Source organism: Typopeltis vanoorti, chromosome 7, assembly GCF_054136105.1.
Source record: "Typopeltis vanoorti isolate ZY-2024b chromosome 7, IOZ_Tvanoo_1.0, whole genome shotgun sequence".
In the NCBI taxonomy this organism is placed as follows: domain Eukaryota; kingdom Metazoa; phylum Arthropoda; class Arachnida; order Uropygi; family Thelyphonidae; genus Typopeltis; species Typopeltis vanoorti.
The window spans coordinates 11,478,722-11,493,611 of NC_143555.1; the positions used below are offsets into that span (position 1 = coordinate 11,478,722).

At 35.0% G+C, this 14,890-nt stretch overlaps 1 protein-coding gene across 1 annotated transcript in view; it reads left to right on the forward strand.

Annotated features, from left to right (window-relative positions):
- LOC150104484 (RIMS-binding protein 2-like) overlaps window positions 1-14,890 on the forward strand; it is a 635,427-nt gene that overhangs the window by 101,015 nt on the left and 519,522 nt on the right. The window contains exon 4 of the mRNA XM_090395563.1: window positions 13,768-13,843. Within this exon, the coding sequence (XP_090251689.1) occupies window positions 13,768-13,843 (76 nt within the window). The remainder of the gene's footprint in view (window positions 1-13,767; window positions 13,844-14,890) is intronic.

The following is a 14,890-nucleotide window of genomic DNA, read 5'->3' on the forward strand; positions in this document are numbered from 1 at the left end:
TGAATTGTAGCCACAGGCAAGGAATAAAAAAATCATTGGCTTGCTATGAAGAAATTTTGCGTGACAAGAAAAAGACATTATGCCGTCAGACGAATATATTAGGTTTTATAAAACCATCGACTTCGAAATAACTTTATTTTTTTTATGTACGAAAAACTACAATTATGTTTATATTTCTTAAAAAATATAGGTGTTTTTGTAAATCTTTGGTCCCAATTAACTAATATTTTGTATGTTTGTATATATAAATTACATGCAAAATTATACCTAGAGTTACGCGAATTATTCGACTTATGCGCTTTTTGTTGGTCCCACCTACTGCATAACTTTGGGGTATGACTGTATAAAATTTCTTGGTACCTTTAATTTATAGTATAAGTAAGTGAAAAAGCTTGCAACAATATGACAGGAAACTGGCAATGCCTCTGGCTAGGCTCTTTAATTTAAGTCTCAGCTCTGGTAGCTGAGACTTAAATTAATAGAGTTCCCTGGGAGTGGAAAGAGTTTAAAATAATTCCGTTGCATAAGGTAGGCTCTAAGATTGCAGTGATTAATTACCGACCAATCAGTAGTATCTCAGGAGTGGTGGTAAAAGTACTGAAAAAATTAGTGAAAAGGAGAATTCAATAATGTGTGGACTCTACTATCAACAGGGTGTAACATAGAGGCAGCCTGCCTCACGGCACTGCTTAATAAGGGCGCTCATTCAGACATATTGCTGTAGGCGCCATATTACAGCAACAAGATATTTTACAAATATACGCTGTTTAGTTTAGTGTATATGCTTATTATATTTTAATAATAAAAAAATTAGTCATACATACTAAAACTAAACATTTTAGAACCCACTTATTAGATCAGTGTTTCTCAAAGTGTGGTACTTGTACCCCAGGGGTGGGGGTACATGAAACATACACAGGTATATTGATAGAGACGGACATAACTTATGAACAGTTTTATTTTGCGATATCCCTGTAGAGCAAACATTTAATTAATATTATTATGTAATTTTTTGTTAATGTTTCTTGTAATAAAAACAAAATAGCAATTTAAATTTTCTTATATTTTTGTCTTATAATCCATCAGTGGCAATATTTAATTGTTTGCCTCAGGGCGCAATCTAATCTGGCGACAGCCCGGTGTGTGGATAACAATATGACATTCTATGCGGGGAAACATGTCTTTGTGAAGGGTGAGTCATGCCATTTTCATAATAGACTTACAGGATTTAGATTTGGCTGATTTTGCAAAGGCATTTGACAGAATACCTCATGGAACTCTGTTATGGAAATTAGATCATATCGGGATGCATTTGACACTGGTTTTGTGAGTAAGTTGGTGGCTGATGGATGGATTTAAAAAAGTGATATATGGAGGAGCAGAATCCAAGAAAACATAAGTGACTAGTGCTATGCCGTAAGATTCTGTTCTAGGACTACTACTGTGTGATTTATATGTAAATGATATGGGAAATAATCGAAAGCAAATATTCAGTTGTTTGCTGATGATTCAAAATTGGGTAGAGAAATAGTTAATTGAGCCACTGTGGGGAGCTCTCAGGATGGTTTAGCTAGACTGTCAGTATGGGCAAAAGATAATGGCTATCAGTTTAATGTGAAGAAATGTAAAGTTATGCATTTTGGAATAAATTGATTACAAACTGTGCACCACATTGATGGAAATATACTGCAGGAAATAGATGAAGCTATGGATTTGGGAGTGGTGATATACAAAGAGTTGAAGTTTAGCGAGCATATTACTAAGTTTGTCAAAGTCAGTGATGCACCCAGGATCAGGAGGGGGGGCTGAGTTGAACGGATAAAAATATTCTTATTCATTCAACTAAAATTCTTTAAATTTCATTCATTAAATAAAATTCATTAGGTGATTATAAAAATTTATTTAAAGAATAAAATACAGTTTTCTTTTCTTTTTACAAAGCTCTTGAATTATTTCAGTTGTGGTTACATTAATCTCTCTGTGTGTATATACAGCAAAGCCAGTCTGTTCAATCATGATTGTGTCATGGTAGATCTTAAATAGGTTTTTAAAAAGTGTAAGTTAGAAAATAACCTTTCACTGATGCATGTTGTTACTGGAAGCGTTGCAAATATTTTTAATATGTTATTGATGTTAGGATATATCATTTTGTCACACTTTGAAACTGCATCAACAGCATTTTTGCATGGAGCTATTGCAAACGGTTTTTCAAATTTCTTATACCACAACTTGAATTCGGCGTTCAAAATTGCTGGATTTGTATAAGGCAAATTACCAGCATAAAATTCACACAACTGACGAAAATCTTCCATTGTACTTGCTGTTGGAGTATCTTTTCCATTTGGTAGAAGAGAAAAAATTTTTCAAAATGTTGCAGTGCCGAGTGAAACGTTCCTGAAGTTGAGTCAATATTTGATCAATAAATGGAATGAAAATAGTTCTCCTGAAATACTCTTCTACAGAATCGGCTGGAACATTGACACCTTAATGTTTGTTTTGATGTAGTCCTTGGCTTTTTAATGTCAATATTAAAATTATTGGCTTTTATACATGCTTCATCGTAAATATCTTTAAATGAAAAATGTGGTGTTTCACGAATGGTATTTAATTGAGCTACAACACCAACAACAAAATTTAGGGCAATTAAGAGGTCACTGCATTATTTTATTTTGCATTATTTTAGACAATGGTAAGGTATATGCAAATATTTTTTGCAAGTTAAATAAAGATATTATAAAACCAAATTCACACAATGAATTATTCAAAAGTTTTGCATTAGAGGACGAGTCTCTGTCTTCCCAAGAAATGATTGTTTCAAGACTATGAATCACTGCATCATATAATTCCACCATGGTCATGATGGCTTCATGGTGTTCCACCCACCTAGTCGGGCAAACTTGGCATAGTTTCTGTCTCTTAGTATCTGATGTATATTTATCAATGTTGTCAACAAGGACGTCCTATCTCTTAGGGGTATTGAAGAAATTATGTACCTTTTCAATTATGCCAATGCAATTTCTTATTTCAGTCACAGATACAGCATTTCCAATTGCCAAATTCAAACTATGTGATCCACAATGAACATATAAAGCTTGTGGATATATAGCTGATATGTGAGATTGGACACCATTAAATTTTCCGCTCATTGATGCGGCACCGTCATAACCTTGCCCATGTAAATATGAAAAATCGATGCAATAATTATTTAAGCTTTCTAATATTTTGTCGAATAAGTTTTTTCCTGTAGTGCTTGTTACAGGAACAAATTGTAAAAATTGTTCACAAACTTTGTTGTCATTTTCTTCGTCTATATACCTGGCACACAAGGAAAGATGTTCAGTGGTAGAAATGTCACAAGTTTCATTGGCAAGAATTGAAAAACATTTTACTGAATTAATTTTTTTGACCAAATGTTCAAAATGATTTCATTACATGCATTTATAATTTGATTTTGTATGTTCCAGCTAATGTAGGTAGCGTTTTTAGCAGAATGTTTAAAATGATCAGCCAAGTTTTTGTCGCCCGCATCGATTCTTGTTCTTAACAAAGCTCGAAAATTACCTTCATTGGCGATTGGCTCCTGTTCGAATGAAAATTCTCCATAATCACATGTCCTCTCAAGGGTATATTTTGCCAACCACATAAAATTACTGTTTTTATAATCAGCTCTAATCATTTCCGATTAACTGCTGCTTGTGACACACTATTTACATCAATTTGTCGAGTGATTGGAATATATTTTGCATCTCGAATATTTAGCCTTTCATAAGTCATAACAGCCGTTATATGATATGTTGTATTTTGATGATTATTAAATTTTTCAATGGCTTTCTTCCAATTATTATAGTCTTGCGTAACTAACTGCCCAGGTAGTTAAGATTTAGATTTTCCAACATTAGCAGGTGCAAAAAACACAATATTTTCAGTACGCACTATTTTCAGCTTGAGAGTACACAAGCCATGTAAATTTTTCAAACCATGTTTATTGAAAACTTCGGTTGTGAATTGCAGCACAGGTTGCAGGAAAATTAATTTGGTTCTGGTTTCCACAACTTTTTCACAATATCTAAATTATCGTCAGAATTAAATGTTTGTTCTTTCAAAAATGCGATGTTGTGAGAATAATTAATAACTAAGGAAGTACTTTCTTCTGGCTAATTCGATGGTTTTGTCAGACCTACGACTGGCGAAACCGAATCCAAATCAGTATTGACAATATTAATAGCGCCAACATTGCTACTAACATTTCAATTCCTTAATTATTAGTTATCATATAACATTTGAATCATCCTTTTTTGGTTTTTTGGTTTTTTTGAAAAAATTCTATAAAATATTCTGCGTACGTTTTTCAGCCATAATTTGAAGCACAAAATCAAAATAAAATCTTTTACAAATTTAACTTTAAAATTTTAACTTTAACTTAACTTCGATGTTATTGAAGAATTTACGTATGGTAATGGAAAGAAGTTTCATGTTCAACACATGCTTTTCAACAAACTCAATGCAAAATAGCACAGAATACGAGCATATCGCACATGACCTATGACTGAGCATCTGCAATGATTCGCCAATACATGATACCCGTGATCCTCAATGGCCCGGCTCGGACAGCTATAGGACAGCGTTTCTCACCCTTTCTAATGACAAGTAAAATGCCTAAAACAATTCTATGGACCACATTTTTTTAAAAACGTATGTGGGGATTACCAACATTTGGGAAAAACTGTGCCATTTATAACATAATAAATGTAAAAGCATGTTTTGAATATATATGGAAACATAATTAACTTGGAAGTAAACGATTAAAAGTGTATCATCATCGAACAGAGTTTTCATTTTTATTAAATAAATAAATAATATGATATAATTATTTACTATTTACCTTTAATGAGATGGATGAGCTTCTCAGCCTTGCATAGTTGCTGGATATCTGGCTCAATATTGGTCAACTTCAGTCGAAGATTGGCACACACACTAAGACGAATTCTGTATTTTGTTTTTATTTGAAGGACTGATGAAAATCCTTTCTCGCAAAGATAGGTTATAGAAATCTGCATGGTGATTTTCGATGCTGCTTCAGATAATTGGGGAAATTCATTTCTCAGTGAAGGCGAGATCCAGAATCGAGCCAAACCATGATCACAGAATTGCATTTTAAGCCCACTGTCACTTGAAAGCTCAATTAGCTGTTCTTTTTTCAATAACAAAAGGACATTCTTGTGACTGCAAGCCTGAAATGGATTGTGAACCTACAGAAATTTCTTATAAAAGTTATTCGGAAAATATGTTTCTGAATTCTGTTTCAGAGTTTTGAGGTGGACACAAACGCTTTCCCAGTGGTTAAATTCTAAACTAATAAGTTTCGAGGCCCTATACAAAATAACCAATTGTATTTACCTTTTGAATACTATCCGGGGGAAGCTCCAAACCTCCCTTTCCCTTTCATCACATGTTCGTAATCAGGCTACTGTTGATATTGATTTATATACACATTCAAAACTGTAAACAATTGTTGAATAATAACACAATAATGTAGGCATAATTACCGTAAAGGGAGAAAAATCCCAAACCAGAAAACTGTTCCTACAAAATAACTAATTGTATTTACCTTTGAATGAGATCCACTGGTCGAGTGTCTGGCAAGTCAGCAAATCTTTCCTTTTGTTCAGCGTATTAATATTATCGCATTGCAGTTGATGGGAATTCTCTGTGGATTCGTTACAGACCTCTTTCTCTTCAGAAACTACACACGAACTGTCATTACAAACTCGTTTTGTATTATTACCGTCATCCGAGCTATTTTTCTATTTAAAGAAGGTACCAATGCTTATCCATAATTGAAATACAGTACTTACTCGAATATTACTTACTCGCATATAACTTGACCGCCTGATTTTACTTTTCGCATAAAATTAAAAAGTTTCACATATACCTCGCAAATGAAAAAAAGCTGAAACACATTCAGAGCCGGGTGTATAGTAACTTGCTTCCGTGATAAACAACATGCCCTCCCCAGTAGTCATTATATTGCAGAGGCAAGAAAAATAAGTACTTTTATTATGTCAATGAATAAGATATCAACAGTCTGTGTAATATATTTCTCAACAAATAGTGCAATTAGAGACAAATGGGATAAAAACGACACTAATTAATGAATCACATGTCCTTTCATGCAGAAACTATGCCGTATAGACTCATGCAAAACCATATGAAATAAGATGTGTGTGAGTTCACCTGCCACAAAGCAGCAATAAAGTTCAACCGAAGGTGTTAAAATTCGTAAACGTGTTAAAACTAAGAAATATATATATATAAGTAAATGTTGTTGTGGCAGTTTCACATATGGAATTCGGTTGAAGAGAGTTAGCATTTCAACTCAACTGACAGCTTGCTTTTATCTTTCAGTCACATGATTTCCTAAAAATATATAAATACTTGGGTTAACTCACAACACACTTTGTCCAAGTATTACTTAGCACTTCTGAAGATATATTGAGCCTTGGTTGAAGGAGGAAACCCTTCAACAATAAAAATCAATAAACAACAAGCAATCGGTTGAAATGTGGTCATGTGGACAACACATGTTCACTTCAAATCTGACAAAACAGCAAGGGAAAGTGGAAGCAATAAAACCATATTGTTGTTCACTTAACCCCTCTTTTATTACTCGTCATTCTGCCACTACAAATTAAAATAGTGGCAGAGTGTTCATGGAATGAACATTCTGCTTCTATTTTTATTTTTTTTAAGTATCCATTTTATTTCAATAATTTTTACTTAGTTATTCAATTTTAATTTGTTTTGTTTGGATAAATAAAATATATACATTTATTTGGTTAATTTAAGTCTGCCTGTGGACTACCTGTCCCATCGTCGCAGACCATAGGTTGAGAAACACTGCTATAGGATACTCTCACCTTATGTGACCCCTAATTCATAAGTAGTATAGAAATAGAAGACATGACACAACATAAATAAAAAAGTGAATTTTAATTAGGAAAAGTATTTTGGAAAATTTTTTAGTGTCTTTTAACTTTTTCTTTTTTTTGGGGGGGGGGGGGGCTTAGGGCCCCTTGCCCCCCCCCTAGGTGCTCCACTGGTCAAAGTAGTAGCTCATAAGATTATTTGACTATTGATGAACACACTACAAGTAGAGATAAGGAAGTTGGCATTCTGGTTTATATGGCCTTGATATGTCTACATCTGGATTACTGTGCTCAGGTCTGGTCACCTGAGTTTCTTCAGTATGAGAAAGTAGTGAAAAGGATTCAGAAGTATACAACCAAGATGGTGAGTGGGCTTGTAAACATTCCAGGTGAGGATGTGTTGACTGCAGAAGTTGGTTGATAGGCAAAAAAAAAAATGATGGAATATGATTGGAACATTTCAGTTTTTTAAAGGGTTTTATAAGACCTATTTGATGGAAATGTTTCAGCACAAGTGCTGAACCATTTCTCTTGTTCTCCCCCCCCTAGCCTTGGCTAGAGGGGGGGGAACAAGAGGTCATAACAAGAGTAGTTAATAAAAGTGTGGTTAGTATGTATGTGACAACTTACATACTCAGATTACCAGCTGTGTACTACATTGATGGAACAGTACTCCAAGAGATTGATGAGGCTAGGGACTTAGGAGTGTTGGTAGATAGGGAGATGAAGTTCAGGGGACACATTGCTAAGGTGTCCAAGATTGCACATAGGATTACTTGGTTGTTGAGGAACACACTGACATCCAGAGATAAAGAGGTTATTATTCCCCTTTATAAAGCATTGATACTTCCACATTTGGATTACTGTGCTCAGGTCTGGTCACCTGGATTCCTTGGAGATGAGGAGGCTGTGGAGAGGGTTCAGAGAAGAGTGACTAAGTTGGTGAGTGATGTAAAAATTGCTCCCTAGATTGATAGATTGAGAGCTTGTGGATTGCAGAGGCTGGTTGATAGGCAGAGAAGAGGGGATATGATAGAAACATTTAAATTACTGAAAGGTTTTTATAGGATTGATGCAGGGGAAATGTTTCAGCTGTGTGATAATGATGGAAGAACAAGAGGTCATCCCTGGAAATTAAAGAAGAGTGTGGTTAACGAGAGTGTGAGAACAAGGTTTTTTGCCTGGAGGGTGGTGAATGAGTGGAATTCATTGCCTGACTTAGTTGTGAGCTCTTTGTCTGTAAATGAATTCAAGAAGAGATTTGACAGCTATTGTTTTGCTAGTTTGGGTCACCCGCAATGATTCTACTGACTCCATGGAGATACCCGTAATAATAATAATAATAACTAGATTTTTTGCTTGGAGAGTTGTGAATGAATGGAGCAAGTTGTCAGAGTCAGTGAGTATTCTGTCTGTTAATGGGTTCAAGGAGATATATGATAGATATGCAGATAGTTAAGGAGTCCCACAGTAAGCATTCGGATGCTATGGAGGTGCAAGTACTATAATAATATTGTGAAATAATTTCCATAAATAAAATTGTCTGAATGCCCATGTGCTTTTTGTAATACCAAATTGTAATAGTTCGTTTAGAACACTAATGATGTCAGATTGAAATTTATTTTAAAATCTCATTAGTGAATCATATTCGTATGTCCTAATAAAAGAAAAATATATGGGATTTGTGCAGAGAGTTGTCATTTAAGCAGAGTAATGCTAATTTTTCTTTTGCTAAAGGTTCCATTTGTTGAACTCTCATTTACTTTTGACACTTTTAGATTTTGTAGTTTCCAAATGTAAATTATCATTATTATTATTTTCTTGATTTCCATGGAGCCACAAGGCCCATCATGGGAGATCAGTGCTCGTCATTACAAAATCTATTATACTGCTTCTTAAACTCATCCACCATTTGCACTTTCTCCAGTTTCTCAGGCAATGCATTCCATGCTCCTACCACTCTCCATGGAAAACAAAAAGAACATACTTCATATCTTTTTATTCACTACTTCCTTCTTCAACTTTCTGGGATGGCCCCAATTTCCTTCATCTTTCTCCTCATTCTACTATATGAAAAATCTCCTGGATAGTAATTCAGTAATAATCCTTCAACAGCTTAAATTCCTTGATCATATCACCTCTTTGTGTTTTGTTCACTAAACTTTCCAATCTGCATGCCCTAAGTTTATCCTCCTAATCAGGATTGTACAGTCCTGATATCATTTTTGTTATTTTTCTCTCTCTGTACCCTTTTCAAGGTTACTTCATCTGCTTTAAAAACTGGTGACCAGATCTGAGCACAGAAATCCAGATGTGGTTTGATCAAAGCTTTATACAATGGGACCACCACCCTCATGGTCAATATCCACAATATTTCATCAGTTCCCTGAGATGTCTTTACAACTTTTGCAATATGTCCTCTAAACTTCAGATTTCTATCTACAATCATCTCAAGATCCTTTTCTTCCTCTGCTTCTTCTAGTATAACTTTGCCAAGTGAGAATGAAGACAAGACTCTGTGCAGAAACTGCATATATTTTCGTTGAAAGTTTATTTTTCACTTGGTTAGACTATAATAAATTTAGTTTAATCCTTTATCCAAGTGTGAGCAAACAAAGTTTGCACCTGAAAGTATCTTCAGGACTGGGGTACAACACCGGGCAATTCGTTGCAAAGGTGAAGCAAGCTAACATCACTACTATCTCAGTATCTCCCATAATGCAAAACACATCTCCTTGCAGATATGTATAATGTTATGCATTAAGGGAAGGGCCACTACCCAGACTAGTTTCGACCTTTATTGAGGTCTCTTCAGTGGGAGCCAGGCTCAAGTGGAGATACCAGGCAGAAGCATTAGCAAGGTCATCTCTATCTATAGGAGTTGCCAAACGGTGTGCCACCTTTTTATTAAATTACTCTGGATTTAGAGAAAGATGTTGAAAGTTCATTTTTCACTTGGTTAGACTATAATAAATTTAGTTTAATCCTTTATCCAAGTGTGAGCAAACAAAGTTTGCACCTGAAAGTATCTTCAGGACTGGGGTAAGGTGGTACAACACTGGGCAACTCATTGCAAAGGTGGAGCAAGCTAACATCACTACTATCTCAGTATCTCCATAATGCAAAACACATCTCCTTGCGGATATGTATAATGTTATGCATTAAGGGAAGGGCCACTACGAAACTAGTCTGGGTAGCGCAAAATCTTGTTTGCCCGGTTGATTTATGAAGTAAAAATGGATATTTATTATGGAACTTTATTATTATTATTATTATTATTCAATGCTATGTTTGATATTTCTTTGATTTTGTCTTAAATTATTTTATCAAATAAATTTTTTTACCTGTTCAAATTTTTTTTTTTACCATATCTCTTCTTATGTATCCCAGTTTTATAATTAGTGATTATTTAACTTCATTAGATTTATTTAACTATTATCAGTAAATAATTAATTTTCATTCATTTTAGACAAATTATGGACTCTACAACTCTGTTAGAAATAATAATATTAATTTCCTGACAATTTAAACTTCATATTAAGGTCATCGTCTGGAGTATACACACACAAGTTATACTACTTTTCACACAGTATGCTAAAGAGACCATGATTTCATCAGCGGTTATTCTACTGCCCTGACATCTAGTGAAAATTTGGATTAAATTAAATTAAAATAAATGAAATAAAATAAAATAACTACTTCAAATCAAAGCTATATTCTATTTAACACAGCATCAGGGAAAAATTTTATCCTATAGATAGTTTTATTACAACATAATGACAGGAATAGAAGTTGCTGGGTACAGCATTTTTTGACAGGATAGGAAGGGAAAGCGTGGTGGTGGAGTACTGCTTATGATAAGTGACGACCTATGTCCTCTAAGAGTGGAGACTTTCGAAGGCAGTGGCACTAATGATTTTGAAAGCATATGGTGTGAGGTAGAGGTGGGCAAGACAGGATATTTAGTGGGGTGTTGCTACAGACCCAGGAGCACAGAGGGTGGGGACCAGGAAATGTTTAGACAGTTGAGTTTGGCAAGTGCAAGAAGAATGATTGTTATGGGAGATTTTAACTACAGTAGTATAAACTGGGGAGAGGAAGATGCATGTAGCAATAATGGAATGGAATTTCTAGAATTCTTGAGGGACAAATGTCTTAGGCAACATGTAACATAGGGAACAAGAGGTTCAACAGTTTTGGATTTGGATATAGCATCAGAAGAGTTGATAATAACTGAGATGACATCTCTCCCACCAGTTGGAGAGAGTGACCATAAGGTTTTGACTTGGAAAATGAATAAACATGCAGGAGTATCAAAGAGAAGGGAACGTATGTGGAATTATAAGACAAGTGATTATAATAGTCTAAGACGTCAACTTGAGGAAGTTTCATGGAGGGAGGAATTGGAAAGCCGGGATATCATTAGTGCTTGGGAAATTGTGAAGGAATATTTGTTAGCAGCAATGGTAAGCTGTATTCCACGTGTGAAGAAGAGGACACAATTTGGAGTAAAGTGGATGACCAACAATATTAAACAGGAATTGCATACAAAAAACAGGCTATAGAAGAGATATAAGGAGACAGGTGAAGAGAAGATGCATGAAGAGTATAAGACACAGGCCAGAAGAGTGACTAGTATGGTAAGGAAGACGAAACTGGAATATGAGAGGAGATTGGCCCTAAGATCCAAAGAAAATTCTAGGGAATTTTTTAGATATGTGGCCAGTAGGAGGAGAAAAGACTGTTGAAGAATGATATTGCGGGATAAAAATGGGAATAGAGTGACTGATGCAGAGGACATAGTGGAATTGTTCAATGAACACTTTATTGGCATATTTCATCCTGGAGGAGTCAGTTTTAATGCTAGTGGGATTGGGCAGGTTCAAGGTTTAGAGGTATAGGAGGATAGTGTGTGTTTCAAATACTAAGTACTCTGGATGTCAATAAAGCTGTAGGACTGGATGGTATTTCACCAAGTTTTGAGAGAATGTGCTAGGGAACTGACAGTGCCTTTTATCTGGCTTTTCAATGAAAGTCTGACTGCGGGGAAAGGTGCCCATGGAATGGCAGGAAGGTAAGATAGTGCCATTGCATAAGGGTGGTAGCAGACTGGAAGTGTCTAATTATAGGCCAGTTTGTGTGTCATCAGTAGTTAGTAAGATCTTGGATAAAGTAGTGAGGAACCGTATACAACATTGGGCAGATGAGGGTAATGTTATCTGTGAGAGTCCACATGGATTTGTAAAGGGATGCTCTTGTTTTAGCAATATGTTAGTCTTTTATGATAAAGTTACAAGAGCATTAGATGAGGGAAAGGCATATACTGCCATTTTCTTAGACTTAGCGAAGGCATTTGACAGGGTGCCACATGATAAGCTGATATTCAAGTTGCAATACATGGATCTGGATGTTAGATTGGTCAATTGGATTCAGGATTGGCTGTTTGATAGGTATCAGAGAGTTGTGTATGGTGGGGCAATTTCAAGGAAGCAGAGGGTTAAAAGTGGGGTCCCACAGGGCTCAGTACTGGGACCTATATTGTTTAACCTTTATATCAATTGCATTGTCAGTGGATTGCAAGGGGATATTCAGTTATGCGAAGCTGGGAAGGATTATTTGTAATAGTGCAGATGCGGCAGCCCTGTAAGAGGATTTGAATAAGCTAGATAGATGAGCAAATGAATGGGGGTATCAGTTTAATGCAGCAAAATGTAAGGTCTTCAGGTTTGGGGAACATTGATGGGATGCTGCATACTCTATTGGAGGAGTTATACTGGAGGATAATGCTGCATACTCTATTGGAGGAGTTATACTGGAGGAAGTAAGGGAGACAAGAGATCTGGGGTTGATGATTGATAGTAACCTGAAATTTAGGGGACATATTGCAAAGGTGTTGAAGGTAACACAGAGGATTGCTGCAATAATGAGAAGGACGCTGACCTGCAGAGATAAAACAGTTATCATTTCGTTGTATAAGACCCTGATCAGACCACACTTAGACTATTGTACTCAGATTTGGTCCCCAGGATTTGAAGGTAATAAATTAACTGTGGAAAGGGTACAAAGGCAGATAACAAAGATGGTTTCAGGATTGTAGAATGATAGTTATGAGGATCGGCTGAGGGAATGTGGATGCAGAGATAAGAAGAAGCAGAGGTAATATGATTGGATAAGAAGAAGCAGAGGTAATATGATTGAGACTTTTAAACTGTTGAGAGGTGGTTACAGGGTTGACACTGGGGAGTTCTTTCGTTGAACAGCAGGAAGGAGTGATGACAAGTGGCCATCCCTGGAAGTTACGAAAGGAATCTGTGAGCAAGAGGGTGAGGAGTGGTTTCTTTGCATGGAGGGTGGTTGAACCATGGAATGCATTGCCTGATGGAGTGGTGAGCGTTAGAATGGTCATTGAGTTTAAGGAGTGGTATGATAGACTTTGTGTTTCTTAGGAAGGACCTCCCACGATGAGTCTTTTGACTCCATGGAGGCCTGAATATTAATAATAATAATTTTGAATCTAATTTTTTACTAGATATCAGGCCAGTAGAATATCTGTTGATCAAATCATTGTCTCTTTAGCATACTGTGTGAAATGTAATATAGCTTGTCTCTGTATATACATGTGTATACTTCAGATGATGACCTTAACATAAAGGTTGAAATGTCAGGAAATTAAAATTATTATTTATAACATGGTTGTAGAGTCCATAATTTGTCTAAAATAAATGCTGTTAACATTGTAACACTAAAGGAAAGAATTAATTTCACATAATGATTCAAATATGATAAAAGTGGTATTACTGTTATATCAGTATGTAATTATTGCATTATTGGATTTTTACAGGATGGGTTTTTCAGCGGTGAACTCCTTGAAGGAAGAAAAGGCTTAGTTCCGTCTAATTTTGTGGAAAAACTTACAGGTTAATATTTCTTAGACATATTATTTATGAGTTATGTTATGTTTTTAGATTTCTGTTAAAATATTTATGGATATTAGAATATGTCCCATTTAATGTTCAGGATTGGTTAAAAAAAATGATTAAATAGTTAAACAATTAAGTGAATTTCTGCTAATTAGCGACTAATTTTAAATTTAATGTAAGTAATTTAATTTATTATTTTTATACATTCTTGTAGCCTTTACTAGTAGTAAAGGTCACTTTACCAACTTAGCATTAGTGATACTATCATTGTATTCATTTATTGGTAATGTTATTTATTATTCAAGCATACATATAGCAGTCAAATCTACTTGTAGTAGTACTAGTACTACTAGTTACTAGTAGTAAAGGTCACTTTACCAACTTAGCATTAGTGATACTATCATTGTATTCATTTATTGGTAAATGTTATTTATTATTCAAGCATACATATAGCAGTAAAAAAAAATGATAAGTATTAGAGTTAAGAGGTGACTTTTTTGTTATATCTTCACTGATAATTTTTGTCTAATCACATCCTGGAACATATCCCAATTCGACATAAGCATAGTTCTAGGTTGGTAGTGGTCATTATAAATCAATGGAAAACAAATGGAATGACCAGAAATAATTGGATAAGAATAATTGCCATAACAGGTGTTATGAAACAAAGAAAACAAAAACAGGTGAGATATTTCTAAGCAACATGTACAAGAAGTTATATTCAGGCAACAATAATCAAGGAAGAGAAGTGGCTACAGTATTAATCACTGTATAGATTGGACGTGTATATACATCCATAATCATATGATGCGAAGTGTCCATTGAAGTCAATATAACTTTTGAATATTATAGAAAAAATATATATTATTATATTATTTATGAGACATCATGGAGTCACAGACTCATCTAAGAGGTCCCTTTTGTCATACACACAGCTCATCATATCATACCATGCCTTAAACACATTCAAGTTCTCTGCAGATACCACACTCTCAGGCAAGGCATTCCAATCATTCACAACTCTCCATCTAGAAAACCTGCTTC